General features: G+C 35.6%; 1 protein-coding gene across 1 annotated transcript in view; it reads left to right on the top strand.

The window, feature by feature from the left end:
- LOC150098179 (sodium channel protein para-like) overlaps positions 1-19,900 on the top strand; it is a 1,334,265-nt gene that overhangs the window by 883,873 nt on the left and 430,492 nt on the right. Inside the window, 2 exon segments of the mRNA XM_090406598.1 lie at positions 4,814-4,989; positions 15,040-15,214. Coding sequence (XP_090262724.1) covers positions 4,814-4,989; positions 15,040-15,214 — 351 coding nt within the window.

Raw genomic sequence — 19,900 nt, 5'->3', positions numbered from 1 at the left:
TTACTCTCGCCTTATACAGCTGATAGAGATGGGCTTTTGATCTGTCTCTGTTTTCATTCTTTGAAAAATCTCTTCCACATTAATCTGATAATAATAATAATAATAATAATAATAATAATAATAATTAATAGCAGTAGTGCTAGTATTAACACTAGACCTTCATGGAATCAAGAAGGCTTGTTTGAAGAATATACAAACTGTCATATGCAAATTGCATCAGAGCATGCTTTAAAATCATCAAATATGTCTTACCCACTTGCTTACAACCCACCTTATATTTCTGTGGATAGCCTCTTGTTTTACTCCTGCCCCATTCCACTGCATGAAAAATTTCTTCCACATTAACTTAGTAATAACACTCCTTTATCAACTTACATCTCAATCATATCCTCTCTCCCCTCTACTTATTTATGAGGCTGCAAATGGCATTTCTCTCATCTATCTTCATACCTCACATTCCCAAGGCCAAATACCACCATAGTCAGTCTTTTCTAGACACTTTCTAGTATACATCCTTATCCCCATGAAAACCAGGTGACAAAATCTGCATAAAATAATCCATGGAAACCTAATCAAAGCTTTATACAGTAGAACCATAAACTCTATTTCTGCATGTCAAGGTCCTCTTCCTAATTGCAAGAATCTGATGTGATTACTTTACAGCTTGTGCAGTGGTGACCTATGAAATTCAGCTTCCTGTCCACCTTGGCTTCCAGATCTCCTCTACTTCCTTTAAAATTTCCCACAAAGTCAGTGGTGTAGCTTGGGGGGGGGGGTCTGCCCCGGGTGGCACTCTGAACCTTACCCCCATACATCGTTTTGACTTTTTGTAGTATTTTTGGTGTGTATTGAGAGGGGAAGCAAACTCAGGGACTTTCCCGGGGTAGCAGAAGCTCTAGCAACGCCACTGCACCAAGTGTATATTTTGTAACTCACTTTGCCTGCCAAATTTCAGAACTTTACACTTTACAACATTGAACTAGTACTTCTGCTCACTTACCCACTCATGCTGTCTATTCAAATCCTCATGTAGGACCACAACATCTGATTGATTTGTCATTGTTCTCTCCAAACAGCTGCATATTTCCTGTCAACTCATCCTAGTATCATTAATATTCGAGTGAACCAATAATGGCCCCAAAACACACCCCTGCAGCACACCACTGTGATTTTTCTCTTTTGGCATAGTCCCTCCTCCATACATAACTTACTGATACCTATCTGATAGCCAATTACTTATCAAACCAACTAATTTGGTATCTATTCCCATTTGTTATCATGTGGCAATCCATTAAAAGCCTTCTATACCTTTCATTGTATGAGTGATTAATATGCTGCTTTTATTATTATTTTCACCACCAGATCCCCATAAAATCACATGATTGATTAGAGGATCTTACAGTCAAATATAGCACATCAAATAATGTTATTATTATTATCATCATTATGTGCAGGAACATGCAGAAGAAAAATTTTAATACATGACAATAAGGGAGATAAACAAAGGATCATGATACCCAAATAATAATAAGTATTAAGGTACCAGTGGTTTATTGAAAAGGGGGAAAACAATGATATTTTATGACTGTGTGCCTCTTGTACTATTATATAAGGCAAACAAATATATTACAAATACTTTATACATGATAAATTTAGTTTAATCCTTTATCCAAGTGTGTGCAAACAAAGTTTGCGCCTGAAAGTATCTTCAGGACTGGGGTAAAGTGGTACAACACTGGACAACTCCTTGCAAAGGTGGAGCAAGCTACCAACATTCCTATCTCAGTATCTCCCATAATGCAAAAGACATCTCCTTGCAGATATGTATAATGTTATGCATTAAGGAAAGGGCCACTACCTAGACTAGTTTCAACCTTTATTGAGGTCTCTTCGGTGGGAGCCAGGCCCAAGTGGAGATACCAAAGCAGAAGCATTACTTGGGCCTGGCTCCCACTGAAGAGACCTCAATAAAGGTCGAAACTAGTCTGGGTAGTGGCCCTTCCCTTAATGCATAACATTATTCATATCTGCAAGGAGATGTGTTTTGCATTATGGTAGACACTGAAATAGGAGTGTTGGTAGCTTGCTCCACCTTTGCAAGGAGTTGCTCAGTGTTGTACCACTTTACCCCAGTCCTGAAGATACTTTCAGGTGCTTGGATAAAGGATTAAACTAAATTTATTATAGTCTGACCAAGTGAAAAATAAACTTTATACATGGTATAACTCTATTCTATACTCTCAGTTACATGTGATGAAGAATTAACACTTCCAAAGCAGTATTAGTATAAAATGCCGCATCACTGATCTTCTTATTCTTTTTTCTTGATAGTGGTAAAAGACTGCTTTAGCTAAAATTATCTGTAGTGACTTCATTGTCAGCCAATAGAAATCTAAGAATGCATCTCAGCCAAGAAATTCACAGAAAGTTAAGCTCTAGGGAAAACATACTTGCTAGCCTGGTTTGGCCAAGTGATTAGCATACCCACTCTCCAATGGGCTCATATCCTGCCATGGACGGTGGATGTTTGTAATTGTCTTTATGTGGGAGATGAATTTCATCTCTTGGTATGAACCACCATCCCATTTATTGGAGACCTGAACCGACTTGAAAAAGTTTTTCATGTTTGGTCTTTAGAGCAGAGTTTCTGGACAAGGTAAAAATGAAGAAAAATACAAAAAATGTAAAATGAAAAAATATTTAGTTTTTTTCTAAGCAATAGAAAAAAAAATCTTTAACTCAGCCATAGTACTAATGCATTATAAGTATAAAAAAAATTTCATGGGTGGAAGCCACATAAAAAAAAAAAAAGAGCTCTCCACTGTTTCACAAGTTTAGTAAGAGCACTGTGACATATTAAGTCTATGATATAGAGAGAAGAATCATACTACTCCTTTATCCAATCAGATGGCAAATGTGAGTGTGGTGGATATCTAGGAAATGAATTATGCCCAGCTGCATCATATCAACTGTGAAGTTTGGTTGCCAAGGTATAAAAGTCTAAGAAACAGCTCTAGAGAACTGTCTCTCCAGTACAGACCTGAACTTTTAGTTTCACTTCCTGAATGGATTAATGTCAAAAGATATAAAGCATGCAATGCTCTTTGCATTGTAGCACTTTTGTAGAAGAAACATCACTTTTAACATAACAATGCACCATTCATGTTGCATGTGATGTTAAGATATGGTTTGGTGGAAAAATTATATAGAAAAACTTGATTGAGGTACACAGAGTAATGATCTCAGCTTAACAATAGAACATGGAACCTGGGCTACTATGTAATAAGAATGATTATTTAAAGTACCTAATTCAGATTATCATAATCTAGTTAAGAATATCTTTCAGAGAATGGAAACTGTTTTCATTCAAAGGGGGAGTTCACATACTGAGAGTGTATCCAAAATATAATGCTGTCCTAATATTTATTTCAAATATACTGCATAGGTCTAGGTAGTCTGTGACTGTTGTTCTATAAATAGTTTTAAGAATAAAACTTTCACCTATTTTGAATAAATTAAAGTAGGCATACTTGTTGGGATCATTGCAGTGTTTCTTTGTAATGATCAGTGTATAGTGATTACAATCTCTGCATGTTATTATTATTATTATTATTATTATCATCGTCATCAGACTATCACTGAATCAAGGGGGTGAGGTCTGACTCTTATGCATATATAGCTCATTGAGCTGTGCCTTAAACTTATTCACCGTTTCTGCACTTGCCACATCCTCAGATAGTTCAGCCACTAATCACTTCCACCTTTTTAGATGCCTAGCATTTCGTTTCATGTATTTCTATATATGTATATGGTATAAGTATATAATGATATGACATACATATCATTACATATATTATTTATGGATATCATTATACAGTAAAACTCCGAAGTTATGCGGTAGGTGGGACCAACAAAAAGCGCATAAGTCGAATTCACATAACTCGGGGTATAATTTTGCATGTAATTTATATATACAAACATACAATTGGGACCAAAGGTTTACAAACACACCTATATTTTATAAGAAATCTAATCATAATTGTAGTTTTTTGTACATAAAAAAAAGAAAGTTATTTCGATGTCGATGGTTTCATAAAATCTAATAGATTCGTCTGACGGCATAATGTCTTTTTCTTGTCACACAAAATTTCTTCATAGCAAGCTAATGATTTTTTTTATTCCTTGCCTTGTGGCTACAATTCATTCCTTGTTAGAATCTATGTCCTCTAAAATCTACAAACCTTTCTTTTATGATTGTTCTTACTGTGGATTCCTTCTTTGCTAGCTCACAAATTTTCATCCCGCCTTCAAAATCCTTAATAATGTTTTGTTTCCAAAGTCAATGTTTTTCTTTTCTTACGAGCTGTGGAAGAATTGGACTTTCTTCTTTTGGATGACATTATTATTTTTTATGTGATAAAATTTTTATCAAGAACATAACATTAAACAATCGCAAGGTTTGTAGACTATAAAAATCGTGTATGAATGGAGACTGCGTGAAACACGTCAGTGCTTGTTCACAGCATGTGCGACACTGGCGAATGCGGCTGGTGCCTGAAAGATACGACTAGCGGTGAGGCTTGAAGTGGGACGGGAATACATACATATAAGAAACCACGTAACTCCGGATTTGCGTAAGTCGGGGTATGACTGTATTAACATTTGATATATTTCATATTTCAGTAAAATTATAGAATATTAAAAATTAAAAATAAAAATACATATTCAACGATTCTTTTATTGAAATATGTAAAAAGTAACTCATTTTACTAATGTTCTTATTTATTCTTATTATTTTTTTCTTCATTTATAGTTGAGAGTTTTTAAACTAGCAAAATCCTGGCCAACTCTGAACTTGCTTATTTCCATTATGGGCAAAACAGTGGGAGCCTTAGGAAATTTAACTTTTGTTTTGGGAATTATTATATTTATTTTTGCTGTCATGGGAATGCAGCTGTTTGGAAAGGATTATGATGAACAGAAAATGAAGTAAGTGTATTTTTTTTTCATAAATAAATAAATTTATATCATTACAATACTGGTACTTGTTTATGTCTCTTTTTTATTCTTTATTATTTTATTTTTAACCATTTAACTTCAACTTGAAAAAATGCAGATGCTATTATCTTTTAACTTAAAAATATTAGTGAACCTATTCTTTAAATTTTTACAGTGACTACAAAAAAAAAAAAGGTGAAATGACTGACGTGGCAATTCTGCAATTGCGAATGTTAAATCCATCACTAGTTTCTGATTAATGTATATGTCAGAGAGCATTAAAAATTCTCCTTTCATGCCAAAAGTATCATATTATTTATTCGTCATTCAAATTCATGATTAGAATAAAATGCATTTTTTTATTATTATTATTATTATTGCATGACATCTCCAAAGAGTCTTAGGACTCATTATGGGAGGGCACACCACTCTCTTCTGCATGAAATTCTCAGATAACTAATAGAAATAATAGATATTCTGTTGATACATCCAGTTTATTGTATTTACAAATAATGTTAACAAAGAATTACTTTACAGAAAAGTTTCTTTACACTTTCATTATAACAAGAAATGTGTCTTATACAGTGAACCGTTTTGTAATAACTGTTCAACTTATCTATATTCAGTACAGTTAATACAGAAAATAACTATTTACCTTACTACACTCCTTTATATGTAAATATTTGTTTTATGTTGTTTATTATGTTGTATGTTGTTACTTGTACATTTTATGTTATTTCTTGAGTTTTTGAGGGATAACTACCTCAGACATTATGTAACAGAGGGCACACAAGGACTGAGGGTCTTGGATTTGGTCATCTCATCAGAGGATGTAATTATAAATGAAGTGTCAAATCACCCACCAGTTGGTGAGAGTGACCATGAGTGATTACCTGGGTGGTTGCCAGCAGTGTGAGGACCTCTGTAAGAAAATGGTATATGCGAAACTACAAGGTGGGGGGATTATGAAGAGCTCAGGATACATCTTGCAGGTGTAGCATGGAATGAGGAGTTAGCTGGAAAAGAGATCAATGCAGCTTGAGGGATTTTCAAAAACTATCTAGTAGATGCAATGTCTAAATGTATTCCAAGGGTGAGAAGGTTAAATAAGGTAGGTGTGAAATGGATGAATAAAGAGATTAAGCATGCGATACAGAGAAAAAAGGCATTATGGAGGAATCATAAGAGAAGCGGAAATAACCAATTTCATGAGGACTACAAAGATCAGGCAAGGCAGGTGACTTGTTGGTGAGAGTAGCTAAAGAGAGGTATGAACAGCAGTTAGCTAATGAAGCCAAAAAGAATCCTAAGGAGTTCTTTTGATATGTAGCCAGCAAAAGAAAGAATGATTATGGAAGGATGACATTGACTGGAGAAAATGGTATAAAGACAGCTGTTGCAGAAGGTGTGGTGGAGATATTAATGAGCAATTCATAAAGGTCTTTCAATCTTATGAATGTGACTTCATGGAGAGATTGAAAGCAGTTGATGATGGGGAAGATTGACTGACTGTAAGTGAGCAAGAGGTGTATGGAGAGTTGAGCAAACTAGATTTAAATAAGGCCGTGGGACTTGATAATATATCACCACGTATTCAGAAGGAATGTGCCAGGGAGTTGACACCTGCCTTGACATATTTTTTTAATATGAGTCTTGCACTTGGTCAAGTCCCTAAGGAATGGAAGGAGGTGATCGAACTCAAGCATCAAACTATAGGCCTATCTGTTTGTCAGGTGTTGTGGTTAAGTTGTTGGAGAAGCTTGTGAGAACTAGGATTGAGGGTTGGGTTGACAATAATGGTATTATCTTTGATGGACAGCATGGATTTGCTAAAGGGAGGTCATGTTTTAGTAATCTACTTACTTATTACAATAAAGTGACCTTCCTTGGACAGAGGAGAAGGATACACAGTAATATACTTAGATTTCGCAAAGGCTTTTGATTGAGTACCTCATTATAAATTGATAGTCAAACTAGAGCAGATGGGGTTGGATATTAGATTAGTGCATTGGCTATCTGATATGTATCAACAAGTTGTATATGGGGGAGCGATACCCAGGAAAAGCGAAGTTACTAGTGGTGTGCCTCAGGGGGTCTGTGTTTAGGGGCATTGCTGTTTAACTTGTATATTAATGATATTGGTTAAGATTTGGATGGATATATTCAGTTGTTTGCAGATGATGCAAAGTTGGAACGTACCATGAAGAGTAGAGAAGATGTTATGGGCTTACAAGGAGACTTGAATAAATTAAGTGATTGGGCACGGAATGTGGATGTGAGTTCAATGTTGCAAAATGGAAGGTTTTAAAATTTGGAAAACAAAAATGGGATGCAGAATTTATGCTTGGTGAGGATATATTTTCGGAGGTGGAAAAAATAAGAGCTCTGGGAGTGATAGTGGATAAGGATCTGAAATTTAGGGGACACATAGCCAGAATTGTGAAGACAACAGAAAGGCTTTTGCAAATGATGCAGAGGATACTGACTTGTAGAAGTAGGGTGATTCTTGTTCCATTGTATAAGGCTTTGATTAGGCCACACATGGACTATTGTGCCCAGATTTGGTCACCCGGTTTTCAGAAGGACGAAGAGATGTTGGAAAGGGTCTGGAGGTGACTGACTAAGGTAGTTTCTAACCTCAGGAATGTTGAGTATGAAGAAAGATTGAGAAGATGCAACTTGCAGAGTCTGGTGGACAGGAGGAACAGGGGAGATATGATAAAGACCTACAAGTTAGTAAGGGGTTGTTATAGGATCAATGCTGGAGAGGTTTTACAGAAAATAGTGGGAGATCAAGGGAGAAGCAGAGGTCATCCCTGGAAACTGTATAAAGAGTGTGTGAGTAGGGGAGTGAGAGATTCCAATCATTTACAACTCTGCATGAAAAAAATACAGGGTTTTTTTTCATGCAGAGTTGTAAATGATTGGAATGACTTGCTTGAGAATTGGTTGCCAGAGACTGCTTGTAGAGAATTTGAGTGTGTTTAAAGCATGGTGTGATGAGCTGTGTGTATCATAAAAGGACCTCCTAGTTCTTTCACTCCATGGTGTCTAGTGTAATAATAATAATAATAATTATGTTGTCAATTTTAAGCAAATATTTCATGTTCCAAACAAATGCAGTTAAGGTTTTATTTCTTAATTATCAATCACACTTCAGTTGTCTATATGCATTATTCATTCTTATTCATAGAATCATACTCATCGTATAATATTTACAGGTTAACAAAAATCTTTCATGGGTGAGATGGACATGAAAAAACAGTGGAAATGCAACAATATGCTACTTATGCTTATCCAGAATGACCTCAGAATCATCATTGTTGCATTGATGTGCATTAATTCTTTTTCTCACAGAACGTCCTATCTGCCTGAAGTATGTCAATTCCATTTGCAAGAGATCTGATAAACACCAGCTAAAGATAGAAGCAATAGTTTGTCTTTTGTAGCTGGTAACAGATGAGAAATATTGTTGATAGAAAATATGTGGGATTCAGGTGAAAGTTCTTCATAATTTTACCGATAAGTTCAGACATACTAGAAATATAAGGGACTGGAACAATGTGGTCCTCAGGTGATGGAATGTAGGAGTCACATATCTGTTGAAATTGATGAGGTCCCATTTAATGCCATTAAAGTTTTGGATAGTGAGATGATTTTGTTGCAAGCCTGAGGGAGTGGAGCAAACATTTTGCACTCTATTAATTAATGATATCATAACACCAATTTTTTGGGAGGTGTGATGAGCAGACTTGATGAATGAATGTATTTGCCAGTAAAGGTAGGTTTCCGATAAATACTTGTTCACAAAGTACCAGAGGCTGTGTGAGTAAGAACGATGTCCAAGAATGGTAAATTTTCTTTTTCCAACATTTTCTTTTTCCACAGAGAATTGAATACATAGATGAAGGCTATTGATTTGACAAAGGTGTTGACTCCTATATTCCAACACCTAAGGATTCTTTGACAAACTACAGGATTCCAATCCCTTATATTTCTGGTATTTCTGAACGTATTGATAGAATTTTAAAGATGTTTCACTTTAATCGCACATTTTTTGCCTATCAATAAAATTTCTCATCTATTACCATCTACAAAACACAAACTATCACATTTATCTTAATTGTGTTTACCAGATCCCTTGTGAAAGTAATTTGACATATTTTGGGCAGACAAGCTATTCTGTGTGTATGTGGGGGGGGGGGGGATAATGAATGAACTTCACTACTACATTGAATACCTGAAACCTCAAAATTCGTCTGGCACACATTGAAATCATTATTCTTCTAGAAATAGAAAAAAGAGAAGATATAAACTTCAACACTGTTTGCCTACTTAGTATCAAATAATAATTGATATTTATTATCCTTCCTTGAAATAAGGCTCTAAACACTTTGAACCTTTTCTTTAATTCAAAAAAAAAATAAAATAAAACTTTATAAGAATGATTAACATGACTATAACTAACTTTACATTTCATTAATAATAATGTATAATTTATTATTATCATTATTATTATTATTATTGTTATTGTTATGGGCGAAGCACTATCAAACATTTGAGCAGTATCTGTCATACTTTGATTTGAACTCATTCATAGTCATGACACCAATGACAGTCTCTGGCAACCAATTCCACTATTCACCACTTTCCACTGTACGGTTAGCCTAATGGCTTTGCGCTTCGCAACCATATGCCTAGGGAAGGAGTGTCCTAGGTTTGATTCCCATCGCCGATGTGAAGAGCTTAAGGATCTTTCTCAGTCATAGCCAAGTTAGCCGGTCTTGGGCGTGGACAGCAATGTTTTTATTCCCAGTTTATCTGGGATTTTTCCTCCCACAAGCAGGCAAACCAGCCCCATGAACCCACACGGATGCAGTCAGGAATACCTAAGATGATCCCTCCAGCCATAGGTCTGAATTGACAGCTATGCTGGTCCCAAGCCCAGATAAAAATAGGGGGGATTGAGGTGGTGCTGTACCTTCCCGTAAAAGGGGCTCGCAGCCATTAAATCACCATGAAATTAATTAACCACTCTCCAAGCAAAAATCTAGTTCTAATACCCTTGCTAACTACACCCTTGCTCAGTTATTAAGGATGGGCCCTTGTTCTACCATGACCAGATCTGTTTTGAAAAATTTCCTCTCTCTTCATCTTGTAAAAAAAAAACCTTCAGTAATTTGTATGTCTCAATCATATTACCCCATTTCTGCCTGTGAACCAATTTCTGTAACCCACAAATCTTCAACCTGTTCTCATAAGTTTCATTCCATAGACCTGCTACCATCTTGGTCTTTACCTCTCCACCTGTTCCTCATTGCCAAGAAATCCAGGTAACCAGATCTGTATGCAGCAGCCAAGATAAGATCTTACCAAGACTCTATAAAAAGATATAATAATCTGCTTTTCTCTGTTAATCAGGGTATTCTTCAGTAACCAAATAATTCAATGAGCTGTTTTAGCCACTTTTGCAATGTGCCCTCTAAACTTCAACTCCCTATCCACTTCTCTTCTTCTTCTTGAGTATTCTGCAAATGAGCAGGTTCTTCTTCTCTTAGTGGCAAAAACTTTCCTTCCACTCTCTTCTGTTCTGAGCCTTCTCTTTCAAGGTTGTGTACTTGTCTCTATTCAGCATGTCATCTAGCATGGTTTTCCTTACTCTTCCTCTGGGTCTTTTTTTGTCTATTTTTCCTTCGATGGCATCTCTGATGATTCCATTTTCTCTCAGAATATGTCTGATCCAGTTTCTCTTTCTTCTTTTTATCTTATTTAACAGACTTCTTTCTTCTTCTACTCTTTTAAAGACCTCTTCATTAGTTATTTTATCTGTCCATTTGATTTTTTCCATCCTTCTCCAAATCCACATCTCAAAGCTTTCCAAAATCTTAATTTATTCTTTCTTCAATGTCCAAGTTTCAGCTGCATAAAGGGCAACACCCCACACATAACATTTTATTAGTCTTTTCTTTAGGTTTCTGTCCATTTTACTTCTGAATAAATTCCATTTTCTATTAAAGGCATCTCTTCCCATCGCTATTCTTGCTTTTATGTCACTTTTACATCTTCCATCACTGCTAATCACACTTCCTAGATATTTAAATATCTTTACTTGATTCAATTTTCCCCATTTATTCTGATATCCTTATCCACTAACACATCCAAAATTCCTGGCTTCATCAATTTTCTGAAGTGTAGTGTGTATGTATCAATGTGATAGATACACAGCTAGTAACTTTTCACCTCAAAATACATATTCTTACATTTTGCCACATTAAGCTGATGTCCATTCTTCTTTGTCCATACTACCAGTCTATCAAAATCATCCTTTAAAATTTTAACATAATCTTTATTAACTATTGCTCTACCCAGTTTTGCATCATTGGTAAACAAATGAACAGTTCCTCTCAAATCCTTTTCTATATCACTAATGTATAAATTAAATAGTAGTGGTCCAAGAACAGATCCCTGTGGTATGCCACTAATCCCAGACCTTCTTTGGACTCTACTCCTGTATAAATTACTCTCTGATGTCTCTTCATCAAATACCCTCTTATCTACCTCACCAATCCTATATCCATCCCTATGTGCTGCAGCTTATTGATTAGAATTCCATATGGTATCTGCAGTTTTGGCTACCATTACGATGTGCCCTCTAAACTCCAACTCTCGGTCCACAATTACCCCCCCTCCAAAGTGACTGGCCTTGTCATCCTGCAGTGCATTTTTGTCAATATAGTACACAGTTTGTGATCTCTTCTTACCTTATACTTGGCTGTGTTAAACTGCCAGCCATTTACCTTTGTCCATAATGCTAGTCTAATTAAGTCATCTTGCAGGAACTCTACATCACCTACATTTACTATTGCATTTCTTTTGCAAGAAATGAATATTTCCCATTAGATCATACTGGGACCTATATTGTTTAACCTTTATATCAATGACATTGTCAGTGGATTGCAGGGGGATATTCAATTGTTTGCAGATGATGCGAAGCTGGGAAGGGTTATTAGTAATAGTGCAGATGTGGTAGCCCTGCAAGAGGATTTAAATAAGCTAGCTAGATGGGCAAATGAATGGGAGATGTCGGTTTAATGCAGCAAAATTTAAGGTCTTGAGGTTTGGGACACACCGATGGGACGCTGCATACTCTCTTGGAGGAGCTATACTGGAGGAAGTAGGGGAGAAAAGAGATCTAGGGTTGATGATTGATAGAAACCTGAAATTTAGGGGACATATTGCAAAGATGGTGAAGGTAACACAGAGGATTGTTGCAATAATGAGAAGAACACTGACCTGTAGAGATAAAAGAGTTATCATTCCATTGTATAAGACTCAGACCACACTTAGACTATTGTTCTCAGATTTGGACCCCAGGATTTGAAGGGGATAAATTAACTGTGGAACAGGTACAAAGGCAGATAACAAAGATGGTTTCAGAACTGTACAATGTTAGTTATGAGGATCGGTTGAGGGAATGTGGACTGCAGAGTTTGGTGGATAGAAGAAGGAGAGGTGATATGATTGAGACTTTTAAACTATTGAGAGGTGGTTACAGGGTTGACACTGGAGAGTTCTTTCGCTTGGTTGAACAGTGGGAAGAGTAAGGACAAGGGCCATCCCTGGAAGTTACGACAGGAAACTGTGAGCAAGAGGGTGAGGAGTGGTTTCTTTGCATGGAGGGTGGTTGAACTATGGAATGCATTGCCTGATAGAGTGGTGAGAGCAAGAACGGTCAATGAGTTTACAGAGTGGTATGATCGACATTGTGTTTCCTAGGAGGGACCTCCCATGATGAGTGTTGATAGACTTTGTGTTTCTTAGGAAGGACCACCCGCGATGAGTCTTTTGACTCCATGGAGGCCTGAATAATAATAATAAGAAGAAGAAGAAGAATCATTCCTATATCATTGATGTGCAAATTAAATAACAGACAATCAAGTACTGATCCGTGTGATATACCACTAGTCACCTGCCCTCTCGTGGTCTCAACTCCTTCTTAATCCACCCTTTGATATCTGTCCATATCTTCAGTGACTTCAGTATTGAGGCTTAAAGTAAATAGCAAGGTCAAATAAGTAGATAATTCCCTTTCACATTCTTTTAGCACACAAGCCAATATCCAGTCTAATTTCAATGCTGATGTTTGCATTGCAGTTCTGCAATATTCTAAGCATATCCAATTCTTTAACTTCTACTCTCCTATTTGTCAAAGTCACATCCAGCAGTGCACATTCACCTAGATAGTATGCCCTTACAAAATTATCACTCAGTAACTCAACTCTTTGGTTTGCTTCTGTTACCTCTCTACCATCAGCACTTTTTAAAGTTATCCTTCCATAACCATTCTTCATTTAATTTATTACATAGCAAAAGAACTCTTTAAGATTTCTTTTGGGCTCATCAGCTAACTTTCTCTTATAACTGTCTTTGGCCTTCCTTACCATACAGTTCGCCCTTCTTACCTGTACTGCTTGTGGAGATGCTGGTCACAATTTTGTTATACTCTGTCCACAACTTTTTGTTTGTCTACAACTCCTGCTTAATGATACTATTCATCCAACTCCTATTTGATTTGTCCTTCTTACTCTGGGTATAAAGTCTGATACTGCTTTTTTTAAACACCCTTTGACTTCCTCTCATGTAACATCTCTCCCAAACATCTTTCCTCTCCAAATTATTTTGCCATGGCACTGCTGAAAGCTGACTCCTTAGCTTATCATAATCACTGGCCTTTCTAGTTCCACATATATATTCCTTCTTAACAGAAAATTCTTCGTGTCCGGCAATCGCCATGGTCAAGACTACATATTTACTTTCCCCAAGCAGAAACAACATAGGTAGATTGGCTACTGCAAGTTCTCTGATGCTCTGCACTCTCGAGCTTCATGTCCCCTCCATTGCATGCTACCTCAGGTAATTATCTCTCAGCAGCTATATAAATTCCTTTTCCTTTTCTCACTGTAATCATCCCTCTTCTCAGTCTGTCCCTGTAGTTGAAATCTTTCATAATAATTACTCAACCTGCACTAATTGTGCCAATGCATGCCATCTACATTCTCCCTTATATCCTCTGGATTATGGCTCAACTGTATATTTCTTCCTCTTGGCCTCTATCTCACACCAGATAGCCTCAGATGAGCTGCTCTCTCTACATCCCTCTTCTCCTGATGTACTTCTACTGTTTTTGACTTCAGTTTTTCTTCTATCATTAGCAAAATCCATCCCCTATCCTATTGCTTCTGTCTTCTCTGAAGATACTATATCCTTTGCATATAATGAAATAAGCTAAGCTTTTATGTTTAAAGTAACTCAACTATAAAATAAGCTAAGCTTTTATCATGAAAGGAGCTACATGAACTACAAGTTCAGAGACAACATAAAATAAATAACATTTGCTTTCTGTTCATATGACTATATCGTTATCAGTCAACGAAGTCTTACTTATGACTTTTGCCAAGTTATTAAGGAAGTTTTATGGGATAAATGCAGAAAATATTAATACATGAGTTGATGGGAAGCATGGTGATGTAATGCCCATCTGATTATGAAAACAAATATTGATTTGTTTTTTCTGTTTTTTCTTTCTTTAAAATTAAATTTATATTAAATTAAATGCATATTACTTGAAGAACTACTTCATAATATGGAAAATTGTTAATATTCAGAAATCTTTAAATCTTAATCTTAAAACCTAATCTTAAAAAACATTGATTAAGAAATGTAACTAATGAATTCTTATGTACATATCTAAAAAATTTAGTCACATAATATGTATGATATGCACATTTTAACCTTGTTTTATAGTTCTTTCCATTGACAGTGTTTCTTTGTTTTTCTTAGCACTTGTGATGTGATGCATGTTAGGTATCTGGTATTTCATGCATTAAAGATTTTTTTTTTTTTTACTTTAACAAAAGAAAAAAAAAGTAAAGTGAACTGCATTTTAATTAAAGATTAAATCTTTAAAACTGATGAAACATAATCATTTAATATAATTAGTTTTTACACAAACTTAATTTTTTTTAAAAATCTATTTTGTAGGTTTCCTGATGGAGTTATACCACGATGGAATTTTATAGATTTTATGCATTCCTTTATGATTGTATTTCGTGTACTTTGTGGAGAGTGGATTGAGTCCATGTGGGATTGCATGTTGGTATCTGGCTGGCCTTGTGTTCCTTTCTTCTTGGCTACTGTTGTTATTGGCAACCTGGTGGTATGTATGTGTTTCAGTGTATGGTAGTTAACATGCTGTTGTTATTATGAAAATGTATATTAATGACAGAGAATGATTTCAGAGGAAGTAATCAGTTGTGTACTGATGATTTAAAATGGAGGAAGATAATAGTTAATAAAGATGATGCTTTCAGGGGACACCTGTAACCCCTAGAAAGCGTGTCCCCAGATGGCGGATCGGGAAATGCCTCCCAGAAATGGGTGGTAGGGGGGAAATGAAATGCCTCCTGCAGACCAACAGGTAGGCAGCAGAGGAATGGCAAACCAGCTGCATTAATTGCCTAAAATCTTTAAAGATGAATCGGCCAGCAAATAGAAGCAGAAATAAGGGAGAGCCGACATGCCTAACTCGAGCCCACATAGAGTAGGCGAAAAGACAGCAATGTGGAACGCAAACTACATATATAATATTTCAACCATCAACATTGTACAAACCTGGCAAATTAAAACTTATAGAGAGAGAACTTGAACTGTTCAAATGGGAAATAGTAGGAGTTGCAGAGACCCACTGGAGAGGCGAGGGTAAAACTGACATAAAAAAATGCAAGCATATTTTACTCAGGAAGGAAAGATAACCATCACAGAGAAGATGTAGCACTAATAATTAAAAAATGGTTCCTAAACTCACTAGTTGATGTAAGACCAATTTCCTCTAGAATCATCTCAGTAAGATTCAAAGCAAAAGAAAAAGGAATGTATATAAAAACAATAGAAGTTTATTCCCCAGACCAATAACATGAAGAGAGGAATACAGCCAAATTCTTGAACAACTGCAAAAAGAAATCAGGCAGATAAGTACAAGAGATATCCTGATTATTATGGGAGATTTTAATGCAAAGATCAGTCAGTACTCTGAAGATAAAGCAGAAGTAATGGGAAAATTTGTTAGAGAAATGAATGAGAGAGGAGAGGACTTGATTAATTTTTGCAAAATAAATCAACTGTTAATCACAAATACCTTATTCTACCACAGGCCACAACACAAATAATCTAGACATCACCAAACAATGAAATCAAAAACTGTATGGACTAAATCATTAATAAGAAATGGAAACATTCCTTCCAAAATGTCAAAACATTAAAAAAGATTGACATGGATACAGACCATGAACTACTATCAACCAAACTAAAAATCAGTTTAAAAAAAAGAGAATAAACCACCAAAAACAAAAGCAGATAGACATATCAAAACTGAATGATATCTTGCTATCAGAGAACATTAAAAGAAAAATTAAATAATCTTGCTTTAGATACAGTCTCAGAATCTTGGAAAAAAAGGTAAAGAAATTATTAAAGAAACAGCAACAAAACACCTGGGCTACCAGACAAGAGTAAATAAAGATTGGCTTACACCAGAGATTTTGGACTTATGGGAGAAAAAAAAAGAATATCCAAAACTAACTTCTCAAAAGAAGATAATGAAGAAAATAGAGTATTATACAAAAATTTGAAAAACGAAATTGACAAAAACTGCAGATTAGCAAAAATCACATATTTAGAAGAAAAGCAGGAATATGTGAAGAAGCATACAAAAAACATGACACCATTTATGAAATAGTTAAAGAGATAACTAGAAGAACCCAGTTTCAATATTGCAAAAAGATGGAACCACAACAAGTAGTCGTGAAACAATAAAAGAAATATGGACTAATCATTTTAAAGAAACATTTGTAGCTGAAGAAAACATAGATAGACACAAAAGACAAATGAAAAATAATAAAGCACCAGGCATAGACAACATTCAAAAAGAACTTCTAGAAAAAGGGATAGAAAGCATAATAAATTACCTAAGGGAACTGTTCAACAAAATACTAGAGAAAGGAAATTTACCAGCAGAATGGAGAACAGGCCAGATCATACCCATCCACAAAAAAGGAGATGTCAGATCCTACACTAACTATAGACCTATCACTCTTCTAAGCCATTGCTATAAAATATTCATCAGGATTCTTCAAAACAGAGCTAATCATTCCTATGAAGAACATATGGGATTTAGAAATAGCAGAAGCACAATAGATACAATTTTCACACTAAACAGATTAGCAGATCTTATGAGAGACAAAAATAAAAAAACTCTACTGCTGTTTTATCGACTTCAAACAAGCTTTTGACTCAATAAACAGAAACAAACTCATTAAAATTCTAGAAAACAGAGGATTTGACAAATACCTATTAAAATGTATCAAGAATTACTATTCAGAAACACAAGCATTAGTGAATTACAAAAACATAGATACAGATCAAATAGCAATTTTAAAAAACAATGAGTTATGCAAGGCTGTCCATTGTCACCATATTTATTCAACCTGTACCTAAAAGAAGTAGTAGACAAAGGACTACAGATCTGTGAAGGCAAGTAGAAGAAATATAACACATTTAAAGTATGCTGATGACATAGTTTTCACTACAGACAGCCAAGAAAAATGAGAAAATATCCTGATCAAGCTGCATCAAACGAGTAACAAATATGATATGAAAATCAATTTTAGTAAGACAAAATTAATGGTAATAGGAAGAAAAAGGGAAGCAATCCAAATGAAAATAGGAAACAATAATATACAACAAGAAAGCAGTTCAATTACTTAGGATCAACGATCAGTGAAGGTCTAGACTATTTCGAAACCATCAAACACAGAATCAATAATGAATGGATAACAATGGGCAGACTACAAAAAATATGGAACAATAAAAGATTAAGCAAAGAACTCAAATTAAAGATATATAAAACTGATAATTCCCACAGTACTCTATGGCTCAGAATGCTGGATCTTAAGAAAAAAATAAACTGATAAACTCAATGCTTTTGAAATGAAATGCCTAAGAAAAATCAATAGAACAAACTGGACAGAAAGAAAAACAAATGAAAAAGTCAGAGAAGAACTTAACTTTAAAGAAACAATAATTACAGCACTAAAAAAGAGCCAACTAAGCTGGTTTGGACATGTTTCAAGAATGAACCCAGAAAGACTACCAAACATATTATTAAATGGTAGAATTGAAGGACAGCCCAGCAGAGGAAGACCAAGAAAGAAATGGATTGACAACATTAAAGAAAGTACCCACTTAAACTTCATAATAGAACTTCATAAAAAGACAGCAGACAGAAAGAAATGGCAAAAATTCGTCTTTGAGGAATTCAACCCCACCATGAGCGGAAGAGAAGAAAGATGATATAGAGATGTGGGAGTGATTGTAGACAAGGACCTAAAATTTCAGGGATGTATCTAAAATTGTGAGTACAGCACAGTGAATAATAGAAATGATGCAGAAGGCACTGATTTGTAGAAGTAAGGATAATATGGTTATGTTATATAAGGCCTTGATTAGGCCACATATGGATTATTGTGCACAGATTTGGTCACCTGATGTTCAAAATGATGAAGCTGTATTGAAAAGGTCAAGAGACAATTGGTTTCTGGTGTGTGGAATGTAGAGCATGAAGACAGATTGAGAAAATGCAGTGTGTAGTAACTAAGTTGTTAAAGTGTTATCACCAGGATAATGGTTGCATAGAATGGGTTGTATAGAATATTAAGACAGGGAGCAAACAACATCGCTGGAAGCTGTATAATGAGAGTGTGAGCAAGGAGGATGAGAAACAGGTTTTTTGCATGGAGAGTGGTTAGTGATTGGAATGCATTGTCCATGAGTGTGGTGAGTGCAAAGGCAGTGAACATATTGAAGGTGTGGTATGATAAACCTGATAACAACATCTGTGTGTTTGAGAGACAGTGGAACCTCCCACCATAGTCTTTTAACTCCATTGAGGTTTGATAATAATAATTATTTATTATTAGTATTATTAACATCTGACCTCCATGGAGTCAGAGACTCATTGTAGGAGGCACACACTATTTGCACACAATGTCCATCCAACCATGCCTTAAAATGATTCAATGTGTCTACATTAAAAACACACTCAGGCAATGTATTGCACTCACCAACCACTTTCCATACAAAGAACCTTCTCCTCTGCTCATACCCTCTTTATACAATTTCCAGTGATGGCATCTTGTTCTATCTGCCCCCCCCCCTCCTATTTTATGAAAAATCCCTTCAGTTTCAACTGATAACAACCCCTGTCTGGCTTATATGTCTCAATCATATCACCCCCCTTCCATCTATTCACGAGGCTTTGCAATTTACCTTCTCTCAATCTGTCATCGTGCTCCACATTCCAAAGACCACTGACAGCCTTTGTGATTCTTCTTTGGAAATCCTAGTGATTAAATCAGTGCACAACAGTCCATGTGAGGCCTGATCAAAGCCATATACAATGGAATCGTAACCTCTTTATTTCTGAATGTCTGGGTCCTCCGCAACATTGACATTATCCAAAGTGATGTCTTCACAACTAATGCAATGTGACCCCTGAATTTCAGGTCCTTGTCTACCACCACTCCCAGATCTCTCATTTCCTCTACCTCCTTTAAAGTTTCCCAACCAAGTGTATATTTTGCATCTCATCATTGTTTACCAAATTTCAAAACCTTACACTTTGCAACATTGAAGTGACAATTCCATCTACCTGCCCATTCATGCAATCTATTCAAGTCTTCCTGCAAAGGCCATAACATCTGCTTGACTCTGCATTGCTCTCACCAATTTTGTATCATCTACAAATAGCTAAATATCACTAGATAAACTATCCCAATACCATTAATAT

The sequence above is a fragment of the Typopeltis vanoorti genome, chromosome 16 (assembly GCF_054136105.1).
Source record: "Typopeltis vanoorti isolate ZY-2024b chromosome 16, IOZ_Tvanoo_1.0, whole genome shotgun sequence".
Lineage (NCBI taxonomy): Eukaryota > Metazoa > Arthropoda > Arachnida > Uropygi > Thelyphonidae > Typopeltis > Typopeltis vanoorti.
The sequence above is the reverse complement of the archived record's forward strand: the minus strand, read 5'-3'. Positions and strand labels throughout refer to the sequence as shown.